Source organism: Pangasianodon hypophthalmus, chromosome 4, assembly GCF_027358585.1.
Source record: "Pangasianodon hypophthalmus isolate fPanHyp1 chromosome 4, fPanHyp1.pri, whole genome shotgun sequence".
NCBI lineage: Eukaryota > Metazoa > Chordata > Actinopteri > Siluriformes > Pangasiidae > Pangasianodon > Pangasianodon hypophthalmus.
The window spans coordinates 13,915,498-13,937,226 of record NC_069713.1 but is presented as its reverse complement, the minus strand read 5'-3'; the positions used below and the strand labels follow the sequence as shown (position 1 = coordinate 13,937,226).

General features: G+C 39.1%; 2 protein-coding genes across 7 annotated transcripts; one reads left to right on the top strand and one right to left on the bottom strand.

Annotated features, from left to right (window-relative positions):
• Window positions 1-377: 377 nt before the first annotated feature.
• On the top strand, window positions 378-3,155 carry sst5 (somatostatin 5). The gene is made up of 2 exons (XM_034303958.2): window positions 378-1,860; window positions 2,197-3,155. Exons 1-2 carry the CDS (start codon window positions 1,723-1,725, stop codon window positions 2,377-2,379), a joined length of 321 nt encoding a protein of 106 aa, XP_034159849.1. The 5' UTR covers window positions 378-1,722; the 3' UTR covers window positions 2,380-3,155.
• A 302-nt stretch (window positions 3,156-3,457) lies between these two features.
• On the bottom strand, window positions 3,458-12,870 carry trip6 (thyroid hormone receptor interactor 6). Of its 6 annotated transcripts, none has more exons than XM_026936242.3 (11): window positions 12,612-12,869; window positions 12,215-12,276; window positions 10,646-10,862; window positions 9,375-9,529; window positions 8,857-8,961; window positions 7,480-8,046; window positions 6,534-6,624; window positions 6,257-6,426; window positions 5,657-5,835; window positions 5,293-5,413; window positions 3,458-5,182 (listed from the first exon to the last, which is right to left on the bottom strand). In XM_026936242.3, exons 3-11 carry the CDS (start codon window positions 10,848-10,850, stop codon window positions 5,051-5,053), a joined length of 1,725 nt encoding a protein of 574 aa, XP_026792043.3. In that variant the 5' UTR covers window positions 10,851-10,862; window positions 12,215-12,276; window positions 12,612-12,869; the 3' UTR covers window positions 3,458-5,050. The 6 variants fall into 6 exon arrangements, with proteins under 6 accessions (XP_026792043.3, XP_026792041.3, XP_026792042.3 ...); XM_026936240.3 differs by having other exon boundaries at window positions 12,680-12,869; XM_026936241.3 differs by having other exon boundaries at window positions 12,685-12,869.
• Window positions 12,871-21,729: the final 8,859 nt, after the last annotated feature.

Here is a 21,729-nt window from a genome sequence, read left to right as displayed (position 1 = left end):
AGAAAAAAAGTTTTCTTTAAGGGTTCATGGGATAATTCAGGGTTCCTCATTAAATGTTCTACTTGAAACCCTTTGTGAGAGGTAAACATTCTGTTATAGGCTTCCCCCAGAGGGACAGTCTGAGAGCTCTTCTAAATTTTATACTCTTCTAAGAATATAATTCTAGGCCAACATGATAAAGTTCACTGTCACCAGTTTTCCCATATTTCTACATCACAGTTAAGTAACTGTTATGGGTAGGATATAGTATGTAGTAACACTTTGTTATAAGGTCCATAAAGAGACATACTCATCTAATGCTTTGGAAAGAATGTAGAGTATATTAATGACCAACAGAGTCATATACAATAATGATGATAGTTAAGTATTGAATTCTTGTTAAATCATTCTGTTAATTAATATTGTGCCAAAGGTACTTTTTATTTCCTTCATTCAAATTGCAGCCCCATTCATTTTTAGTTCAAGCAGCAAGGTTAACTGATCAAAGGTGATACTTATATTACCAGTGTGAGCAGGAAGGATTTTGACATACTGCTCCAAATCCTCTAGAGGCAAATAATAAAGGGAGCCCAGTATGTTATGTATGGCTTTGACCTGGCCCAGGGCCCTGTTTGTGAATGGTGATAGCCAGGCAGGAGAGGCCATCAGGTTAATCAGGGAAGCCAGAGTCTGGGGATTGGAAAGATTTGCTAATAACTATACTGCATTTTATTTTTAATGTACGCTTACATAGCCGAACTTGGCACAAATCAATAGTGCTATGCATTAGAATATCCATAGGTAAATCTCAGAGATAACAGTTGAGGATAGTAACACTAGAACACTAGAAATAAGGAATGATAGTAATCATATATTCATTGTAATCTTATAATAGGTAATACTAGATAAATTTGACTATATTCACAATATTTTCACTTGCTAAGATCACTTTTTTGCAGTGAACAAGTAGTGTGATGGAGTATACTTGGATTTCAGTTTAAATATGGGCTCGTTAAATACCAGGTCGTGATAGGTGTGTATACCAGCATGTGTGTGTCTTGTATAGGCTATGGCACAGGATGACTTTTATTGAGAGAGGAGTAGGCATGCAGACCAATTAACATTTGAGTCACTTCTCATCATTAGCAAGTCTTTGTAAAAAGGACCTCATGCAGAGACCAAGACACATGAATGTGCTTTGCACTTAATCACAAGTGACACACTTCTGGCCTTAACAGAGTTGTACGTCAGTGGACTCCATTATTTGGCAGCCAGTATCACAAGACCAGGCTTCTTGATCCATTCAGAATGCTTCTCTTTATAGGTAAAATGGGAGGGCCACTTCAGACATTGGCTTAAGGTAGATGTTTTTGAAAGTTTTTTTTTTTTTTTTTTTTGGCTATATGATGAGACGTCAGAAAGGTAACATTTCCCTGTGACCTTATCAAAGTTTTTCCCCACTGAGACATCCCTCACACACCCTGACTTTCATCCTGACACACAACCACACACACTTACACCTACCCCTCCCACAAACAAACGCAGAGCCTACACCTCCATAACGTACTCATGTCTACATCCGCATAACCGGCATCCTTTTACGCCTTTCACTCTCTGGACCAATAACAGGTCTCCAGACACCCGCCTTTCTCTGACTTGTATATAACCCACTTCATACTGCTGTTGGACCACCGTGATCAGCTCTCTTTGCACCAGGTGAGGTAATAGGCCTGGGTTTCTTGGATGAACACTAGGATGTGTTCTCAAATGCAGGTAGTGGTGTTGGCTCTGTCCCTTCTCGTGTTAGCGAGTAGGGTCAGAACAGCTCCCAGAACCGACTTACTGGCACATCTGCTCCAAAACGAGGCAGATGGGAAGGAGGTAAGAATAATTTGTGATTTTCTTGAAAACAGAATTTAACTAGCTTTTATTTCATAATGCAACATTCTATTATCTTTATTTGTAATGCAGAGATTTTTGTCATGTCAATCATCAGTTCTTCTGACATATAGAACCATTTTTTTCTCATATACAAATTTTAATGAGTAAACAATTTATATGAACATCTGGATTTTCCTCCAATTTCTAGTATAATTATGAAATTCCACCAGGCCAAAATTATATAATTATAGGAATTATTTTTAATTAGATCATGTTCTGCTGATTTTGCTATTTGCTTTACATGTTTCAGGATAATTTATCTTATCCTGTCCATAGGACCTTTCCCGCATACTTCTGCTGAAGCTCCTTTCTGAGCTGGAGATCCCAGAATCACAGAATGACAGCCTTGCTGATGATGACATGGAGGTGAACCGCGTCCTACGCCATCTTCCCTTAACTCCGCGTGAAAGGAAAGCTGGCTGCCGGAACTTCTTCTGGAAGACATTCACCTCCTGTTAGCCACACCATTGTATGAAGTAGCTGCATTGGTTGCATGGTGGATTTATTTTTAAAGGACGTTTATGCTTTAGCTATGTATGTTGTCTATTCAATCCTCATGCTTGGTGGTGTCCGATTTCTGTAGAGCTGGATCTGGAGTAGCCAGCTTTAAAAGTGTGCATGTGTATCATTTTCGGTTTGGTTGTTTTAACAAAACATATTAACATATTACTAGACAAATAGTGTTTCTGGCTATATCCAACGTGTAATAAGACTAATTTTGTGGTTGTATAAAAAGATTGTCTTAGGATTTGATGTGTAACAATTGTACAATCCTAAATATGGATTCCAAATAATGAAAAAAAATAAACATTGGCTCTATTCAGACTCAGACACAAGTCAAGGAAACAGTTTTATATATCTGCAATAGTCATAACTAACATTACTAAGTGATAGCTTACACCCATGGCTGATAAACAAAATCACCTGCTGTACTGATGGATGGGTTTATGAATTGAAGTTTCTTAAATAATCATTCACTAGTGTCAGTTTCACAATTAATGAGTCACAAACAAAAGGTGAAATTCTGCTGCATGAAGAGCACTTGTTCATTAGTATCAGTGGGCGTTGATAAAACATTTAGGTTTAAGCATTTAGGTGGCACTGATATTGTTATACAGTGAGGCAGGAAAAAGTAAAAACATATGCAGAGGGATGAGAATGTTCACATCAAATGGGCAAGTTACTGGATATTCAGAACCACAGAATTAAAGATACAGACCAAGAATAAGTAAAAATAGAAATAAAAAGGAACGTTACAAATACTGAATATCGTGGATGGTTTAAAAACAGATTAAAGATTTTAAAATAAAATTGAATTCAGTCAATGATGCCATAATCTTTCAAACACTCTTCAACTTGAAATTGTATAAATAAAGAAATTGCCAACTGACATTTTGTGCTTTTAGTTCTGTTAGGGGTGAATAATGACATTAGTCTTAGCATTAATTATTTCGCAAGTTCATGAACAGAAACAGTAGGTATTTAAGGCAGATATTCCAATCATTACACAAGTTTCACTATCAAAAAAGCAAGTCAATCCAATCAAAATCAATACATTTATTTTAACCAGCAGAGAGGCCAAATGAAAAACTCAACCAATAATGAGGGCATTTTTATACAAAAAACTGCCGGCAAAAAGAGCACAAAAGCTAAAAGCTCTTCAGTAACCAAAAAAAAAAAAAAAAAAAAAACATAGATGACATTCCGACAATCAGCAATATACATGTTAAACAAAATAACAGCCCCAGCAACCAAGATGGACAAACCAGGCCAAAAGCTCATTTACCTGGATGTAATTATTCCTACATTAGCTACTCAGTAAGCAAGGTGCTCTTTGTTGTTTTAGGTGCTTTTAAACAAGACTACACCCATTAGGAATAAGTTTTCTTTAAGTCCAGAATGATTTTTAAACACTCCCTGCCCTGAGGGCTGCAAGTGGCAACCTTATTTTAAGGAGGCACTGAATTGTAGACCACCAGTCTCATTTCTGCTTCCTTTTATATCTTAGCATTTACCTCACTACACACTTCAACTACAAGTCTTCAAAATCAAATTTTTTCACTACATCTCTAAATCCCTTTATAGCAACTTTACTACTAAGATACTATTTCATATTCACATCAATCTGCATGATACAGTAGGGTTGTCCTCTCTTAAAGCATCTTACATAAAAATCTCATTGCAGTTTCCTTCATTTAATTATGTTTAAACACTGTACCATCACGCTAATATGAGGTGGTTAAGGTGAGGTTTTAGGTACAAAAATACTAGTCCCAGATCAGCAAACTGTATCCTGACAAAGAACCAAAACACAAAAACATGGTATTTAGTCTCAGGTATTAAACAGAATGGTGATACCCTTCAATAACAGTGATCAGTTCTAGTGTTAATAGTTCTAGTTCATTAATATGTCCAACATTTCCTTCAGAGACCAGCAGAGAAGGCGGGAAGTTAGTCTTAGAGTGTTATAGCACAGAGGCTCAATTACTTGTCATGTGACCCCTGCCGTTTGTAGAACAGGGGTTCATCAAATACAGATCTTAACTAGAGGACGTGAACAATCAAGACATTTTTAGTGAAATTCAACTCATTACTGTCATGACTTCTGTTAGGTTATTTTAATTTTGATTATTTAATGTAATCAAATACAATTCAGTTGGTTACAGTACAGATTCTTAGTGACAGCATAAGTCTTAGCTATAAAGTAAGGAAAAAAAAAAACCCTGATCATGCCCTTTCACCTGTTCAGAGAAATCAGCAACTTGTATGAACAACCATACATGTATGCATGCGCGCGCACACACACACACACACACACAGGCTATTCACAATGAATACTTATCACCTCTGTAAACTAACCATCTTATTCATTAAAGTTAGGAATATCACTTGCCCTCTTAAAGTGGCCTATGCAAAAGACTCTCTTATTTCACGACTCTGCTTAACTATAAACCCTGAGTATGTAGAATTCAGCTATAATGTATGTGAAATTATTTCATTGCCTTGCTGTCTGCTAATATAAAGGGGGAAAATAAAGGCCCTACTGTGAGCACTTCTTTGAATATCCCTCAAAAGGTACAAAACAAAAAACAAAAAGCAAAAAGCAGTGAAAGAGAACAGAAGGTTGTTGTTAGCAGTCAGTGGAGATTTTGGCAGAGAGATCCTGGATTCGTCGGGCACTGCAGCTCTTGCACAAAATGTGACCGTCCAGAGGGTAGCAACCTCGACCCTCTCCTTCAGACGAGAGGAGCAATCCACACTCCTGCAACACAAACACTCAACCTCTGACTACTTACTGAGAATTCCTTCATAGCTTCATTTGCTTAGTTTAGAAAGCAACTGAACATATTAACTTAAACAGAATGTGTTTACCTCACAAATGTAGCAGTTGACATGGAAACTGCGATCCAGAGCCACAATTCTCACTGTCTCCTCCTGACCTGGCTCAGGCATTATGGGTTCCCCACACACAGAGCATCTTGGGGCAAACTTCCTGTTCACACAGGAAATACACAGTGTTTAAAAATGTGTCCACTATAAATTAGACTGAACTAGATGTTTTTGATTAAAAGTTAAACATACACAAATGACCCCACAGAAGCACAACTGCCCTAATATGCAGAATACATGTGAATACACTTGGTTTGACAGAAAGGTTAGCACATTCTTATGATTGAGGCAAGTATATATAGAATGCCCCTAAAATCTATGTCTACATCAGCAGATGTGCAGTTACCTGTGGAAGTCCTCAATGCAGTGAATCTGTGAAGTGGCATCCACGGTGAAGGGAACACCGTCGAGGCAGCAGCCACAGACTACGCAGGTGAAGCAACGTGGGTGATATGCCTTCCCCATTGCCCGCAGGATCCTGTCCAGGATTGGTTTCGAACACTTTGAGCAGCGCTCCAATGTGCTCTGAGAAAAATTGGAGAAACAAGAGACAAATTGAAACAGTTATGAATGAGAAGATAGGCAATGGATAAATTCCATTCCAGATAAGCAATCAAAAGTAATCACAAGACAGGGAGTAACACCGTGAGAAGATAAAATGAGAAAGTGAGATTAAAAGAAAGAATATTGAATAAGGATGAAACACAACAACAAAGGGATGTGGGTCTAACAACACCGGTTCCACCACAAACAAGGTATTAAGATGTCTAGGAGAATGATGGAGGGGAGTAGGGGTGGAGGGGCCCATGCACAAGAACACAAACAAGAGAGGAAATAAAATGTAAAGACAAAAAAAGAACAAGAATTTTGGGGGTAAAATGTGAAAAGGCAAAGAGAAACAAAAAAATAAAGGTGCGGAGGTACAAAAAAAAAAGATAAGACTCACAATGTAACAGCTCTCACAGTAGCTCTTTTTGTCCAGTGCATAGAAAGGCTTGCCTCTGAGTTGGGCATGGCAAGTGATACATGTGAAACACTCCACATGGAACACCTGCTCCATAGCAATACAGCCACTCCCATCACCGAGCACGTTGTCTCCACACCTGGCACACCGGCCTGAGACAGACACAGAATGGAATAATGACATAAAAGGTGTCAATATCACCCTTTAAATTTTATACAACTGACTCATTGTTTTTAAGGACATGAATGAGTCATCATACCGAAGTATTCCTCTGTGGGGGGATGATTCATGTCATACACCAACTTCTTTGTGAGACGATCCAACTCCTCCTCTGGTCTTGGCACTGTTCCCTGGTGGTACAACACAGACAACTGAGTTATTATGAAACATTAATCTGGGGTCCTATTCACAAAACCAATCACTAAGAGTTTGCCTAAGGGTCACAAAACATTTCCTTTAAAACCTATTTGTGGAACTGCTAAGAGGAACTATTGCTAAATAATTCCTCTAAATACTTAGTGAAAGCAAAGCAGTGACTGGCTTATGTGGCAGAAGTCTGCACGGTGGACTCAAATGTAATCATATTTTATATTTTCACATAAAAAAGTGAAAATGTAATTTTATGTCATTATGTTAAAACGAAAACTTGTATGCTTTACAAATAGTAAGCATTTATGGCTAAACGTCAGCATATACACTACATGGCCAAAAGTGTATGGACACCTGAACATCACACCCATATGTGGTTCTTCCCCAAACTGTTGTCACAAAGCTGGAAGCACACAATTGTATAAGATGTCTTTGTATGATATTGCCCCTGTGTACAAAGTGAGCTCCGTGAAGACCTGGTTTGCCAAGTTTGGATGGAAGAAATTGAGTGGCCTGCACAGAGCCCTGACCTCAACCCCACTGAAAACTTCTGTGATGAATTGAAATGCTGACTACACCCCAGGCCTCCTCACCCAACATCAGTGCCTGAGCTCACTAATGCTTTTGTAGCTGAATGGGCAAATTCCCATAGCCATGCACCAAAATCTACTTGAAATCCTTTCCAGAAGAGTAGAGGTTATTATAACTGCAGGGGGGGCCTAAATCTGGAATGGGATTTTCAAAAAGCACATATGTGTGTTATGTTTAGGTGTCCACAGACAAAAAAGAGTTAAGAATTCTTGTGAAGTCTTTCACTTCCACTAGAAAATTCTCACCTTACTAGCCTGGTAGCTCTGCTCTTGTCCTTTCTTTCCTGGTGGTCCCTGTACCCTGCTTGGCACCTGAACACCACCGGAGCCTGCTTTATATGCTGCTGGATCACCATGGGCCTGCTGGGCTGGAGGTGGTGGTGGTGGGTACCAGCCCTGTCCCTGCCCTGGGACTTCTGCGTAATGTGGGCGATCTTGTGGGGCAGGGCAAGTAGCATGCTGGCGAGGAGGGGGCGGAGTGTAGGCCTGCTCCGCCTGTCTCCCGCTCTGAGAATAAGTGACAGGCTGGGCAGTTTTGACCTGCACAGTGAAGCGCGGCCCACTCGGGGTGGAGGCAGTGGTGTAGGAGGCTGGCACTGGTTGGGGGTAAGGTTTGTGGGCGGAGGACGATGGGGATGGATAGGTGTATTCAGGCTTTGGAGTGGACGCATAAGGTGGAGAAGGATGGTACTGGCTTTGAGGATGAGGAGGGTAACCCATGGAGGGTCTGGCCTGGGACGGAGCACCTGTCTGGTTGGATGGTTTGTAGCGCTCGCTGTGGAGATGCTTGTTGTAAGGCACATTGTCGTATAGCTGCGTGGATTGAAAGTGAACGTAAATCTTTCACTCACTCTAAAATAGACTGCCTAGATTTTTTAATGTGATTTCACACACATATACATATATACATATATATACATATATACATATATATATATATATATATATATATATATATATATATATATATATATATATATATATATACACACACACACACACACACACACACACACACACAGTTAGGTCTGGAAGTATTTGGACAATGACAGTTTTTGTGATTTTGCCTTTATCCACCACAATGGATTTGAAATAAAACAATCAAGATGTGATCGAAGTGTAGACTTTCAGCTGTATTTTAAGAGATTCCACAAAAATATGGCATTTACCATTTAGGAATTACAGCCATTTTCAACAAAGTACCTCCATTTTCAGGGGCTCAAAGATATTTGGACAAAGTGACATAATTGTAAATATAACCATAATTTTAATACTGTGATCACATCTTGATTGTTTTATTTCAAATCCATTGTGGTGGTTTATAAAGGCAAAATAACAAAAACTCCATCATCACTGTCCAAATACTTCTGGACCTGACTGTACACATTGTAACATTATAGAGATTGAAATATTATATATATATATATATATATATATATATATATATATATATATATATATATGCACACACAATATTTCAGTCTCTATAATGTTATAATCAAAGTAAGCACAAATGGTCTGGACATCCTTATTTTTAAAATTCTGCTTATTAAAAAATGTCTATTGCAAAATGTTAATTTCTAGAACAAAAATAAGAAAGATAAGACAGAGGAACTAGGGTACCTGTGTGCTTGTGTTCTGAGGATGGCTGTCCATGTCAGCCAGCATGCATGTGAGAGAATCTATCTCTGCATCAATACTAGAGAGGTGTTTATCAGACCCACGTGTCTGAAAATGACAAGAATTGACAAAACAGCATATCTATTCATAATGCACTAATTTACTACAATTCAGGTGCCAAGCAAAGTATGTTTTCAAATGTGTTTCCAGAATTTGCTTTCAGAACCTGACTTCAGCAGCACATTAAATAAAGAGATCTTTCTGTAATGTGTAACACATGATAACTGTTAATTTTGTTTTATATCTTGGGCAAAGAAAAGCCCATTTCCTTTAATAATCATCTGAGTTGACAAAGTGATTACTAAGGCCTAGAAAATGTGTACAAGACTCACTCAGCCCAGATTCCACTATGTTATCAGCAAAAGTGATACACGTCCATTAGGAAAATAATGACAGTGGTGTCTTTCTCCATAAACAGACACACTCACATACATAGTTTGTGATCTCTGGTTTGGACTCACATGGTGATCATAGCTGGTCATGTGTGTGCTCCAGAAGAGATGATCATCGTTGGGCCCATGCCCTGGGGCATAATAGTGCTCTCCTTTTGGAGAAAGGGGGTGATAGGATGACGGCCCTGAATAACCGTCTTGGTGCTGGTGATGCACGCTTCCACCTAAATAACCATACATATACACAGCACTGTAAAAAAAGCAAACATTCCTTTCAGACTGGGCAATGTCTTCCATTTTGTCATGCAAACATGTATTAAAATGTCCCTCTATCCAAATCTTTGTTAAAACTGTCATCAAATTAACTATATGATTTCACAGATAGAAAAATAGAAACCAGTAGCGTTAGAAGTATCTACTAGTAGTACACTAAAGTCAAGTTAACAAACAATCCTGACACCTTCAGAGATGCACAAAAATGTATGCTATTTGCAAAAAGAACACACAAATGACAGTACATATCCACTAATAGGTCAAGAAACACAAAATCAAAACCAAAGTCTTCTCTGCTGGCCTATGAAAAAAATACAAGAATAAACTATGTATTTTTCTGTCTGTATTCAAAACTGAGTTTGTCCATATACTCTTGATTGTTTTCCACTCCCCATTGTGCTCTTGGCAGAGAAAACAAAAAGGTGGGGACAAAGCCTTTAAGCCAAACAGGTTTTATTCACCACCATTTCCAAGAGAATTATAAGTTTGAACTTGCCTCTCAGTTCTTCAGGATTTCCAGAGAACATGTCTGTTCTCAAATGAAATCAGAATATATTTCCATATTGTCATCCTCACCAGCTAATCTGATTGCTCAGATGCATCATTGCCAAAGGCTTTTAAGCTGGCCTTGAGTTTCACAGACACACATTTTATGTACAGCTAGTCAACAATGTAGCTCAAAAAACTTTACATAGCCAGTTTGATGTAGGTCTAGTAAAACAGAAATGAATTAAATCAAAGTGCTACAAAGGCAGAGGTATGACAGTTGGACTTGGTTACAGATTTCCTAGTCTGTTCCAAGTCATAGATTTTGAAAAATAAATAAATTAATAATAATCAGGACTGGCCAATTAGCATTGACCCAACAAGGCACTTATAGGTTAACAGATACAGTATATTCTCTTCTTATTTTAAAGTTAACGCTTTGTAATGTATGATGTCCACACTGAGATCTATTCCATTTGATACCAGACATTTTCATTTCGGTCCATCTTGTAGACCTAAACTGCATACACAACTTAGTGTGAACATACAGCAAACCTTGTAAAAGTATGAGACTTTCTCACCTGAGGGTCCAGTGGCTATGTACCTTGAGGGTACACCATTTCCACCTGGTGCTCCATTTTGGTCATACACACCATATTTGGCTCTCTGGTCAGATGGACCTTTTTTGGGTGGTCTGTAGAAAGCAGGTCCAGAGTGTGACATCTGTGCTGCAGGTCTTTCAGGGCTACTCAGAGTTCTCGGAGGCAGCCAGGTAGGACCGGACATAACGGGCTTCCACTGGCAAAACAATTTTTTTTTGTTTTTTTTTTTTGTAAGAAGAATGAGAATAACTGTACGTATATGTTTATTAAAATAAAAGATATAATTACATAAAAAAAATCATATCTGGTTTATGTAAGTGTGTTAAAGATTTGGATAAACGGTAAAGTGCATAAAGACTGATTGAAGAATGACAGTTGTTTAAGAAGGCTGTTCAGCCATAAATAGATTGATGGTTGGAATACATGAGTAAATAACTACAATCCAAACACTCTCATAGTGTCACCAATCAAACATCAACCAATTAGTAATTATGTGACTGGACATTATCACAAATGGAGGCCTGGTGAGGTTTGTTTGTATATGTATGTAAACAGTTACGAGCTTCACCTTGGCAAACTGTAGTTGCTACAACAAACCTTTGGTTAAAAAGCAGGAAAAGGGAACTATTCTCAAGCAAGGGGAATTCCAGGGGTGCTCCAGCAAACAGCCTAGTACACACAAATCTCCCACAGGTGCAAAGTTCCTCTTGATCCCCCATTGGCACAATAGCTATTGTCCTGATTTTTCGACGTGACCCTTTGTGTACAAACCTCTACATCAAAATAAGATCGGAAACCTTGTGCATTTTTTTTTTTTTTTTTGTGTCGATCCATCTGGACTAGTACAATGATATCCACTTCACAATGGTGAGCAAAACCTGGAATACTGGTAGCTTCCTAATGTACAAAGCTGTGATGATGGTAAGGGTTACTGGGCAAACATGGCCTAAACTTGCTACATAACTGTATCACATTTCAGCTTCTGATACGACTACATGCAACAGGTGATATCTACATTCAGTATGTGTGGTCCCAACAGGTTTAGAAACTATTTTGAGACTCTTTAAACAAAGAAGCAATTGCTCGGTTAACGTTTACTCTCACTATACAGGGCCTGCGTCCAAACAAGCGGCCAAGTAGGAGATAACCGAGCTGTGTACCGACACCACACCGAGTCTGTGTGTATCCGTAGCCGTTCAGGCGCAAACTCAATTCCGAGGACTGCTGGCCAACATCCGCACACCAACACCGAGCTTTCTGCATAATGCTTTCCTAAAAAGAAGGTGAATTACCTGCAAACAGGCTCGAAAACAACATGTTGCATTCGCCGGTAGTGTATCCGAGTCACCGCTACACTCTTACCATTAGTGGGAGGGTGCACTAACCTCTTTCAACTGCTAGCTTGTTTAACCTGAGATAAGAACAACTTGTAAATGGTCGCCTTAAAGCGATTAAAATCACTAGCGAAGCCGGATTCTATCAGTGCTGAGGTTATTGTGTAGAAAACCGGAATCATTGCAGCGTTATTGTTATTGTCAGTGTCCGTACCTCCTCCTCAAAACGCTGGCTCTATTCCACCACGTCTACCGCCGGACTGACTCGACTCTCATCTGCGAAATGAAGCAGAGTTTAGGCTTGGTTTTCCCGTCAGCGTAAGGGATAACATGCATCTATTCATGTCTGTGCTGGACTGTTTGGAGTTTTTTTTTTTTTAAAATCTGTTGAGCATGCAGTGCGAGGAGGTCTGCAAGTTGCTACTACACACTTTTGTTTTGCTCATGTGAAACAAATGGCGTGCAAATTCCAAGAAAGCGAAAACTCCAGTCTTCCATCCTGCATATCACAACAACTAAGAATAGAAGCTGATATGGGTATATTCTGCGTTAAAGATACAACGTCTATCTGTTGGCGTGAGCATGCTAAGTTAACTGTAGCCTAAACCCACCATGATAAACCCCTAACACTTCCCTCAAACATCCTCACTTAGGCAGAAACAACAGGAAAATGGCCTACGTTACTTCGCCATGTATTCGACGTGCTGCGTAGGTAAGGCTGAGGAGTTTTTCTGTTTTAGCAGCGACTTCATTCCAGTGAGCCGCTTTCCCGTGGATCCGGGGCCCGTGGCGACATTCTAAACCCGTGACGTCAGTTCGGTGAAGGGCGCGCGTGCTGCACCGTGCAGTCAGTATCCCATATTGAAATGACAGATGGCACATATCCTCATCAACAGAAATAATAACCGGCCACCAAAGGCGAACTAAATCCTTACTTGGCACGGAGTTTGATCTATAAATATATTAAATTAAATATAATATTATAAAATAAATAAATAAAATACATATTATTAAATATTATTAAATATAATATATTTATAGTTATAAATATATATAAATACACACACACACACACACACACACTGGTTCTCTCTCTCTCTCTCTCTCTCTCTCTATATATATATATATATATATATATATAGAGAGAGAGAGATAGATAGATATGATAACATGTATATATGTGAGAGAGAGCTGTTATTTTCTCTCTGTCTCGCTTACTCTTTTTGCCTTGGTCAACTAGACTCTTAATATTTTGAGAATTCAATGATATCACATGGCTTCTTCTTAGAATCATTTCTTAAAAGAGTGTATCTACAGCACCAGGCCTGGCCCTTTTCAGGTAAATATACCACAGACATGCATTCTGTACCTAAAAAATTACTGAGTGTGCCCCATTCTCAACAAACAACTCAGTGTCTCTGCTGGCTTGAAAATAGTCCAACAACCAAAAATATCCTTCCAACAGCAGTCCTGTGGTCAGAAACTGAGGACGTATGAAGGGCTAGATGTCAGTTAACACAAGTCACTGCAGTGCTGAGAATGGACCACCACCCAAATAAGTTCTATGGGCTACAGATACTAATGATTGGTGTAGGTAAAATATACTGCTCGATGGAGTAGGATTTGTTCAATGATTCCTCAAATTATGGTCAAAGGCTTGGAGACATGGATGAGAATGTAATTTCACACCAACACACAACTGTATTGCAGTTAGAACAGGCTCTCCAAGGATTCATGGAAGAAAAGATAACCTGTTGACATCAAGAGGAAATGTCAGGGATATACCATAATTCCTGAAATAATTCCTAGATTACTGGAGTCTCAAGGCTACACATCTTTATGCACATACAGTATAAATCTCAGATTATAAAGTAATGCATTTAGCTAATAAAATATATTGCAGTTGATAATGCATTTGAAAGACTAAAATAGAAGTTAAGGTAGGTATATCGGTACATATGAAGGCAATACCTTTTATATACACTGCCAGTCAAAAATTGAACACCCTGTATTCATATGTTATTTAAACTTCAAGAACAGGTTTCAAGTTGAATACTCTAGAATTAGAAAATCTAAGTAAGGAATTGGTATACATGAACTGTGAAACATTTGTGACTTTTTTATTTTATTGTGGAAAAAGCTAGATATACACCGATCAGCCATAACATTAAAATCAGGTGACGCGAATACTATTGATTATCTCGTTAAAATGGAACCTATCAAGGGGTGGGATATATTAGGCAGCAAGTGAACTGTCAGTTCTCGATGTTGATGTGTTGAAGGCAGGAAAAATGGGCAAGCGTAAGGATCTGAGTGACTTTGACAAGGGCCAAATTGTGATGGCTAGATGACTTGGTGTATGCAGTCTTGTGGGGTGTATGCAGTATGCAGTGGTTAATAGCTACTAAAAGTGGTCTAAGGAAGGACAACTGGTGAACCGGCAACAGGGTCCTGGGCACCCAAGGCTCAGTGATGCTCAGGGGGAGCGAATGCTAGCCTGTCTATTAATCAAAAGTTAATGCTGGCTGTGATAGAAAGGTGTCAGAACATACGGTGCATCACAGCTTGCTGCATATGGGGCTGCGTAGCCACAGACAGAGTGCTCATGCTGACCCCTGTCCACCACCGACAGCGCCTACAATAGGCATGTCAGCATCAGAACTGGACCATGCGGCAATGGAAGAAGGTGGCCTGGTACCTGGGGAAGAGCTGGCACCAGGATGCACTGTAGGAAGAAGGCAAGCCGGCGGAGGCAGTGTGATGCTCTGGGCAATGTTCTGATGGGAAACCTCGGGTCCTGGCATTCATGTGGATGTTATTTTGACATGTACCACCTACCTAAACATTGTTGCAGACCAAGTACACCCCTTCATGGCAATGGTGTTCCCTAATGACAGTGACCTCTTTCAGCAGGATAATGCACCCTGCCACACTGCAAAAATTGTTCAGGAATGGTTTGAGGAAAATGACAGAGTTCCTGGTGTTGACTTGGCCTCCATATTCCCCAAATCTCAATCCGATCTGTGGGACGTGCTGGACAGACAAGTCCGTTCCATGGCGGCCCCACCTCGCAACTTACAGGACTTAAAGGAGCTGCTGCTAATTTCTTGTTGCCAGATACCACAGCACACCTTCAGAGGACTTGTGGAGTCCATGCCTCGACAGATCAGAGCTGTTCTGGCAGCACAAGGGGGACCTATATTAGGCAGGTGGTTTTAATGTTATGGCTGATCGGCGTATCTGGAAGAGGCTTAACTGGATCACTCTAATTAGGCACACAATATACAGTATATTCGGTTGATACTAACACTGTCTAATGTCAAATGTATGACAAACCTAAGCTTACAGCACCTTACAGTAACTGCCTCACCAAACAAGTGCACTTGCTTTTGGGACACAATAAATACATCCTTTAATACAAAAGATTTATGTATATGATAGAGACACTTATTTATTTATTTGTTTTCTTATTTAAATGTCTTTGGACCATTGGGTCTTCATTTACTGTAGACCTGAGGTAATGTCTCAGGCTCAATCGGACACTGCCCTCTCTTTCTGTGACTGTTGAGTGTGAATAGGGTACTGCTGTTAGCACTGATTTCTCTTCAGCTTCATTTATTGTTAAAAGGTGTGTGACATTAGCTTCCATTAACAACACTAAGTTGATTACAAATATATACTGTATATGAAATATTATTATTAGGAAGAAAATGTAAAATGCTTTTAAATTGATTAGTGAGTTCATTATGGAGTTTACAGCTTATGATGGTAACCACATCTAAACCCCCCTTTCCCTAGTTTTCCCATGACCTTGGGGTTGTTGTCACTCTTGGTTGATTCATGGGATTCCACATGGCCTTTTTCACTTTCCAACACTCTTCCACCATTCTGAGAGACTAGAGAGCCAATGAATAGTGTATTATTCACGCTTATGACACACACGCACACACACACACACACACATGCTTGTCTTACTATCCTTGTGATTGATTTTCCATTGACACAATTAATAATACAGCTAATAAATAGCATGCCTTCACTTAAATCTAACCATAACTTTTACTTCAGTAACCAAAAGGACACCTTTTGGCTCTTTTTTTTCTTTCTTTCTTTTTTTTTTTTTGATAAAAGCTGCAGTTGTTAAAAATCAGTTTTCCTTCTGGGGACATGTGATCCCTACCAAGATATAAAAACAAAATGCACACACACACTTCTCCTACATTCCACTCCACTTCAAAGGAAGCTCATTTTCAGTATTTTGTCTTTATTGTTTTTCTTGACAAGTTTTTTCCCATGTTTCTGCCTCCTGTCACCTTCCTAAAGAGGACAAACAAACCCCCCTCTCCACTTCAGCCCTACCGGATAGCTCTTGCATATGTCCTTATATGTCCACAACAGCTTCAACAGGAAGAAGCAGTTTATCATGGCTGCAGTTATTGTTTTAACAGCTGCAATAGTGGTATTTTGCCATAATATAAAATGATCTATAAAATAAATTTAAAAATGAACCTTTTCCTATACATTTGTGGTTTGTTACTTGCATTTCTGTTTGCTAGGATTATTGGATTGGTGCATGTTTTGGTGTTTAGACAAGCAATATAAATGTAAATAAATATTTTTTAATCAGGGCTTTGCAGTGGTCAGTTATTCAGCCAAAATATAACTGCATTCACATTTTTTATTTAATAGTGCACATTATATTGGACTATTGGACTGAGAACTGACTGCACAGCAATGAAACATTTTTAACCAATAGACCCCATCTAGACTTACACTATATTGCACAGCCACAAAAGAGTCAAGTAATTGTCTTCATTTTTAATCTAAGACTAGGTTTAAACTACATATGTAAAACATGAGGAACTGATTAGTAACATTTTAGTGCTTCATAGTGAATAAGGTTCATAAACAGTTATAGACCTGCAGCAGAATTACACACAGTAGATAGATTTACCCCACCCAGGGAGTAAGAGGGTGCTATGAGACACTAGGTGCAACAGAGAGCTCTGGATTAAAAGTGGTGCTGCTGCCAGTCAGACAGACTGTGCGGTTTCCGCTAATTGGTGAACCTCCTTCAGTAATGTTCTCACTTTTCCTCGGCCACCCCCTCTCTTCCGTTATTCGCACAATGCCTGGAAGTCGCCTAGACCCACATCTCCTTAGTTTTTCTTCTTCTGTTGTTTTCTTTCTCTCTTTTTTCAGTCTCCCTCTCACACAAAATACACAATTGATTCTGGGCTCCATCAAAACAAACATGAACACAAAGACAGAAATGCACTTTACACCCCAATCCAAAAGATACTTCCGACACGTTAGTGTATTGACTGTATGTTTAGTCAAATCATAAGTCTCAAAATTACACATTTGTTTTCTTGTTGGTAAGAATTTACTGTTGACTTGCATTTCAATTTCACCATATTTTAAGTGAATTTTATCGGTTATAAAACAAGCACATCTTCACTAGTGGCAACTAAGCCTTCTGTTGCAGAAAAAGCAGAAGGAAAACTAGAGGTCAGAGAAATTAGTAGTTTCTGCTCTAGGATATTGCCCATATTGTACATCATCAGCAACAATGTGAGATTAACATGCCCACAGTAGTGCACAAACCACTTATACTCACTGAACACTTTATAATGAATACCTATACACCACACATTCATGCAATTATCTAATCAGCCAAAGAGTTTACTCAGACCTGTGCAATTAAGAAAAAACAGTCTACAGTTCTGCGGACAGAAACGCATTTTTGAGTTCGGCGGAGAATGGCCATACTGGTTCGGGCTGACAGAAAGGCAGTAACTCAGATAAAGGCAGTAACTCAGATAACCACTCTGTACAATTGTGGTGAGCAGCAAAGCATCTCAGAATGCACAACATATCGAACCTTGAGGCAGATGGGCTACAACAGCAGAAGACCAAGGTTCCACTTCTGTCAGCCAAGAACAGAAAGCTGAGGCTGCAGTGGGCACACACTCACCAAAACTGGACAGTTGAAGACTGGAAAAACATAGCCTGGTCTGATGAATCTTGATTAGTGCTGAGGCACACAGATGGCAGAGTCAGAATTTGGTGCCAACAGCATGAATCCATTGACCCAACCTGCCTCGTGTCAGCAGTTCAGGCTGGTGGAGGTGGCGTAACGGTGTGGGGAATGTTTTCTTGGCACACTTTTGGCCCGTTAATACCAATCAATCATTGCTTGAATGCCACAGCCTGTTTGAGTATTGTTGCTGACCATGTGCATCTCTTCATTGCCACCATTTACCTATCTTCTAATGGCTACTTCAAGCATGATAATGCTTCATGTCACAAAGCAAAGGTCGTCTCAAACTGGTTTCACGAACATGAGAATGTGTTCAATGTTCTTCAGTGGCCTTCCCATTCACTGGATCTGAATCCAATAGAACACCTTTGGGATGTGGTAGAATGGGAGATTTGCAGCATGAAAGTGCATTTGAAAAATCTGCAAGAATTGTGTGATGCAATCATATCAACATGGACTAGAATCTCAGAGGAATGATTCCAATATATTATGGAATTCGTGCTACAAAGAATTGTGGCTGTTTTGAGAGCAAAGGGAGGCCCTACCCAGTATTAGTATAGTGTTCCTAATAAAGTGCTGTGTGATTGTATTTCTGCCATGTGGCCATACATCTCAACAATAAAGAGTTGAGCTCACAAGGCACATGACAGGGATTTCAGTGCTTTTCTCAAGTGGTAAGGGCATAACGACAAAGAATATACAGAATATTCAGAAATTCTGTAGTGTAGTTAGTTTCAGAACTGAACTAGTAATGTACTAATGTACAATAGAATCCATATACAATATTGTAAAGACGCAGGCTTTGCTGGCTGCTGACCATGGAAAATTCTTGAATAAAACACGCAATCCCATCAGTCATAAGATCTACAATAAAGGATATATGACCATATCTGTCTTATAATGTTATGTGTAACTGAAAATGTGCCAGCAGTCTCTGTGTGCCAGAACCTCTCCATGAACTATGTAGTATGTTCAAGATGAGGTAACTTCCCATTTGTTTTCAACCTATTGGAGACCTAAGTGGGCCCCATATCCCCATTCTCATTCTCCGCTGAACCTTATTGACGGATGTCCTGTGCAGGCGTTTCATGCCTGGCTCAGTGTGAGTGTGTGTGTGTGTATGTTGCTCACAGGAAGCATCGAGGAGATGTGGAGGTTGTAGGGGGTGGAGAGGGTGTTCCATGGTTCCTGTACATCTGTGTGCTGCATTTCTCTAGGTGTTGTTTTTCAGTTGTGAGAGAAGGGTATTACCCCGTATCATTTTTTTTTTCACTCTCCCGTTTCCTTCCTCACTATGCCCATAACAAGGGCCATGAAGCACACATACACACTCAAAAATTCACAAAGTCACAGGAAGCTAGACTGATAGGGCCGACAGCTCGTGTCAGCAGTCTGAGCAGGGTGTGTAATCTTGCTTCACCCACTGACCTGGCAGCAATTTTGCACAGGATTTTCTAGTCTGAGGGCAGGACCCGGATCAAAGAACAAGAATCTAGCATCAGCCAGTGTGAATTTCAGAATATTATCTGTGATGTTTTAAACAGCATTAGTCCTGGATCAATGTTGAAACTCTATTGTTTGTTTTTTTTTAAAAGATTTTTTAGTAAAGACGAAAGATCATTTCAAATGATATAATCTTTCAGACATGACTGAAAATGCATAGCAGTCATGCACTCTGCAATAATGTGATAAATCCTAAAATCACATTATTGGTTAAATTCATCCAGGTGTCACTATGTACCATTTGAAGCAATATTGTGATTTGCTGTTTCCGGTTTTAGTCAGTTTTAGTCAACAGTGCTGAGAAAGGTGTGTTTACAGGCTTCATGTGCAACAGGCCAAGTGTTCCACATTTAACCACCCTGACTGAATAGTTTTTTGGTGGCACAATACATAAGAAATGCACAGGATTAAGGTAAAATAATTTGATGAATTAAACAGTTTTTTTTAGGTTTTTTTAGGTTTTTTAGGTTTGGGATATTTATTTGTTTGTCTGTTGCATTACCCACAGTCATCTATGTCTATGGAGTTTTGTCTGATATTCCACTGAGCACACTAATAAACAGTATCTTACTAATATTTCTTACCTGAATATCTGGGTAACACTTTACATTAAGGTTCCCTTGACTAACAATATGTGCTGCATTAATTAACATTAGCAAAGGTTACACTTACAGTTGAGGCCAAAAGTTACCATACAGTACATTTCCTGTGTTAAGTCAGTTAGGGTATCTACTTTCTACTACTACTATCTACTATTTCCATATGATGTCATTTTGAAAATAGCTAAGTGACAGATTTATGTCAGGTTTTATTTACTATATCAAATTTTCAGTGGGTCAAAATTGTACATATACTTTGTTAGTATTTGATGGCATTGCCAGGTCAGGACTTTGTGATGACCACTCCAACACTTTCACTTTGCTTTCTTTAGGCCATTTTGTTACAACTTTGGAGGTATGCTTAAGATCATTGTCTTGCTCGATGACCCAAGTTGCGACCACATTTTATGTTTCAGGCTGATGTTTTGAGGTGTTGCTTCAGTATTTCTAGATAATCCTCCTTCCCTAATAATGCGATCTATTTTCTGAAAAGCACCAGTCTCTTTTTCTAGAAAACACCCCATATGATCCTGCCACCCCATTGGTTCAACGTTGGGATGGTGTTCTTTGGATTAAAAGCCTGACCCTTTTCCTCCATACATAGTGCTGATCATTATGGTCAAACAGTTATTTTTTTGTTTGTTTTGTTTAATGTGACCAGAGAACACTGCTCCAAAGGCTATATCCAAAATATAAAAAAATATTTTTATATTTGCATACAATTGTTTGTACAGACACTTGTGATACCTGTAGAGGTTTGGAAATTGCTCCTAAGGTGGAACCAGACTTGTGGAGGTCCACAATTTTTTTTTGAGGCCATGGCTGAGTTGCTTGGATTTTCGCATGGTATCAAGGGAAAAAAGGCACTAGCCCTTAAATAGAGCCACAGGTGGACTCCCACTTACGTCTTAATTATGACAATTGGCCAATCAGAAGCTTCTAAATGTCATTATATCAATTTCTGGAATTGTCCAAACCTTTTAAAGAGACAGTCAACTTGGTGTATGTAAATCTTTGACCCACTGGAATTCTAAGATAGTAAATTAAAGCTGAAATAAATCTGTCTCTAACTGATTGTTTTAAAATTACCTCTGATGTGAACAAAGTAGATACCCTAATTGATTTGCCAAAAGAAAAGTATGGTGAAATGAAATATGCCATCTTTAGCCTAGGTGTATGTGAATTTTTGGCATCAACTGTAGCTTTAATAAATTACCAAAGTAAAACAGTAAGTTGTTTCTTTAAATGTTAACTAAATACATCCCATACATTCAGGGAAGTGGTAGCTCAGTGGTTAAGACATTGGACTCCTGATCGGAAGGTTGAGATTTCAAATCCCAGCACCACTGCCACTGCTGGGCCCTTGAGCAAGGCCCTTAACCCTCAACTGCTCAGTTGTATAAATTAGATAAATGTAAGTTGCTCTGGATAAAGGGCATCTGCCAAATGCCGTAAATGTAAATCCTAATGTTTACTCATTCCATGGCTAAGTGCACATAATTTAGCAACAATTAAATTACAACATGCTTCTAGACTTATTGAACTCTGGTCTCTACATGTAAATTTAGGAACTTACTTCAGTGT

What these genes read in the sequence shown, in the direction of transcription:
- sst5 (XM_034303958.2), top strand. Translation starts at nt 1,723, where the DNA reads ATGAACACTAGGATGTGTTCTCAAATGCAGGTAGTGGTGTTGGCTCTG. An exon ending in ACGAGGCAGATGGGAAGGAG is followed by an intron (nt 1,861 to 2,196) that starts GTAAGAATAATT and finishes TCCTGTCCATAG; the next exon opens with GACCTTTCCCGCATACTTCT.
- trip6 (XM_053233605.1), bottom strand. Translation starts at nt 10,850, where the DNA reads ATGTCCGGTCCTACCTGGCTGCCTCCGAGAACTCTGAGTAGCCCTGAA. An exon ending in CTCAGAACACAAGCACACAG is followed by an intron (nt 8,047 to 8,856) that starts GTACCCTAGTTC and finishes CAATCCACGCAG; the next exon opens with CTATACGACAATGTGCCTTA. An exon ending in CCCCACAGAGGAATACTTCG is followed by an intron (nt 6,427 to 6,533) that starts GTATGATGACTC and finishes TGTCTGTCTCAG; the next exon opens with GCCGGTGTGCCAGGTGTGGA.